Source organism: Chaetura pelagica, unplaced genomic scaffold (assembly GCF_000747805.2).
Source record: "Chaetura pelagica isolate M959 unplaced genomic scaffold, ChaPel_1.0 scaffold835, whole genome shotgun sequence".
NCBI classification, from domain to species: Eukaryota; Metazoa; Chordata; class Aves; order Apodiformes; family Apodidae; genus Chaetura; species Chaetura pelagica.
Window position 1 is genome coordinate 281,502 of NW_009953220.1, and position 1,121 is coordinate 282,622.

General features: G+C 64.0%; 1 protein-coding gene across 1 annotated transcript in view; it reads right to left on the minus strand.

The window, feature by feature from the left end:
- Nucleotides 1-1,121, minus strand: part of LOC104388866 (ARF GTPase-activating protein GIT1-like) — a gene marked incomplete at its 5' end in the record, with an annotated part of 5,922 nt that overhangs the window by 3,678 nt on the left and 1,123 nt on the right. The window contains 5 exons of the mRNA XM_009997790.1: nucleotides 134-316; nucleotides 401-474; nucleotides 575-661; nucleotides 951-1,004; nucleotides 1,097-1,113. Of these exons, the coding sequence (XP_009996092.1) occupies nucleotides 134-316; nucleotides 401-474; nucleotides 575-661; nucleotides 951-1,004; nucleotides 1,097-1,113 (415 nt within the window). The remainder of the gene's footprint in view (nucleotides 1-133; nucleotides 317-400; nucleotides 475-574; nucleotides 662-950; nucleotides 1,005-1,096; nucleotides 1,114-1,121) is intronic.

The window sequence follows — 1,121 nt, forward strand, 5'->3', positions numbered from 1 at the left end:
CTGGGGGAGAGCAGAGGGGGTGTGTGCTGGGGGTGGGTGGTGATGGCTCCCAACCACAGGGATGACCCTATATGAACACAGTCCCTGGGACCGTGGGGTGCAGAGGGACCCCATGGCCATGTCCGAGCCCTACCTGTCGTGCTTAGACTCCTGTGCTGCCCGCAGCAGCTCCTGGATGTTTTTAGTGACCTGCTCGGTTTTCAGGATGACGTCCTCGGTGCTGGGCAGCCCAGGGTCCAGCTCCCCATCCAGTGGGTCCAGCTCATGGGGAAAGTCCTCATCCTTGCTCAGCTCCACAAACCTCTTCCCCTCCATGCTACAGGGACCAACCGACCCCCTGGGGTCAGTGCCAGCCCTGTGTGCCCATATCCCCAGCCCAGTCCTCAGCCCTGGCACTCACCTGATCAGGACCTCACCCGTCTGCGTGTTGTCATAGTCACTGTCAGTGCCACTGCCGTGTCGGTCCAGCTTGCTCTTGAGAGGAGAGGAGCAGTGTCAAACCGTGCTAGCCCTGTTCCCATGCAGGGCTGGGGTCCCCCCACCCCAGGAGCTGCCCCCTCCCCAGGTATGTTACCATGTGCCGGGCACTGTCAGGCGGGCAGGAGAGCAGTGGAGAGGATGGGGGAAAGGGCACTGAGGAGGCAGATGGACCTTTCCGCATCTGGAGGGGGCAGAGAGAGGGAAGCCAGAGCTGATGGGGGGTGCAGATGGGTCCAGAGCCGACCCTGGTGACATGCAGGGGTGGATGAGCATAGGGGACAGGGGACACCACCACCCTGCATGCAGGCATGTCCTGTGGCCACCATCACCCAGGAAGGTCCCCAGCCTGACTCGTGGGGGGCAGGATGCTGGGGTGACAGGACGTCCCAGGACAGCACAGAGGCCACATCCCAGGAGGGTGACAGCCACCGTGACCCATGCAGGAGCTGCCTCCACCGCGGCCCCCTTACCCGGTACACGCTGGCCGGGATGTGCATGGAGTACAGAGCCTCGTCCTCCACCTCCTGGTGACACACGAAAGGTTACAGCCCCGTGGGGACAGCACCCAGCACCCTGGGGGGCTGAAGGGGGCCACTGCACCCCAAAAACCACCCACCCGCCCACCCCAGCACACTCACGCC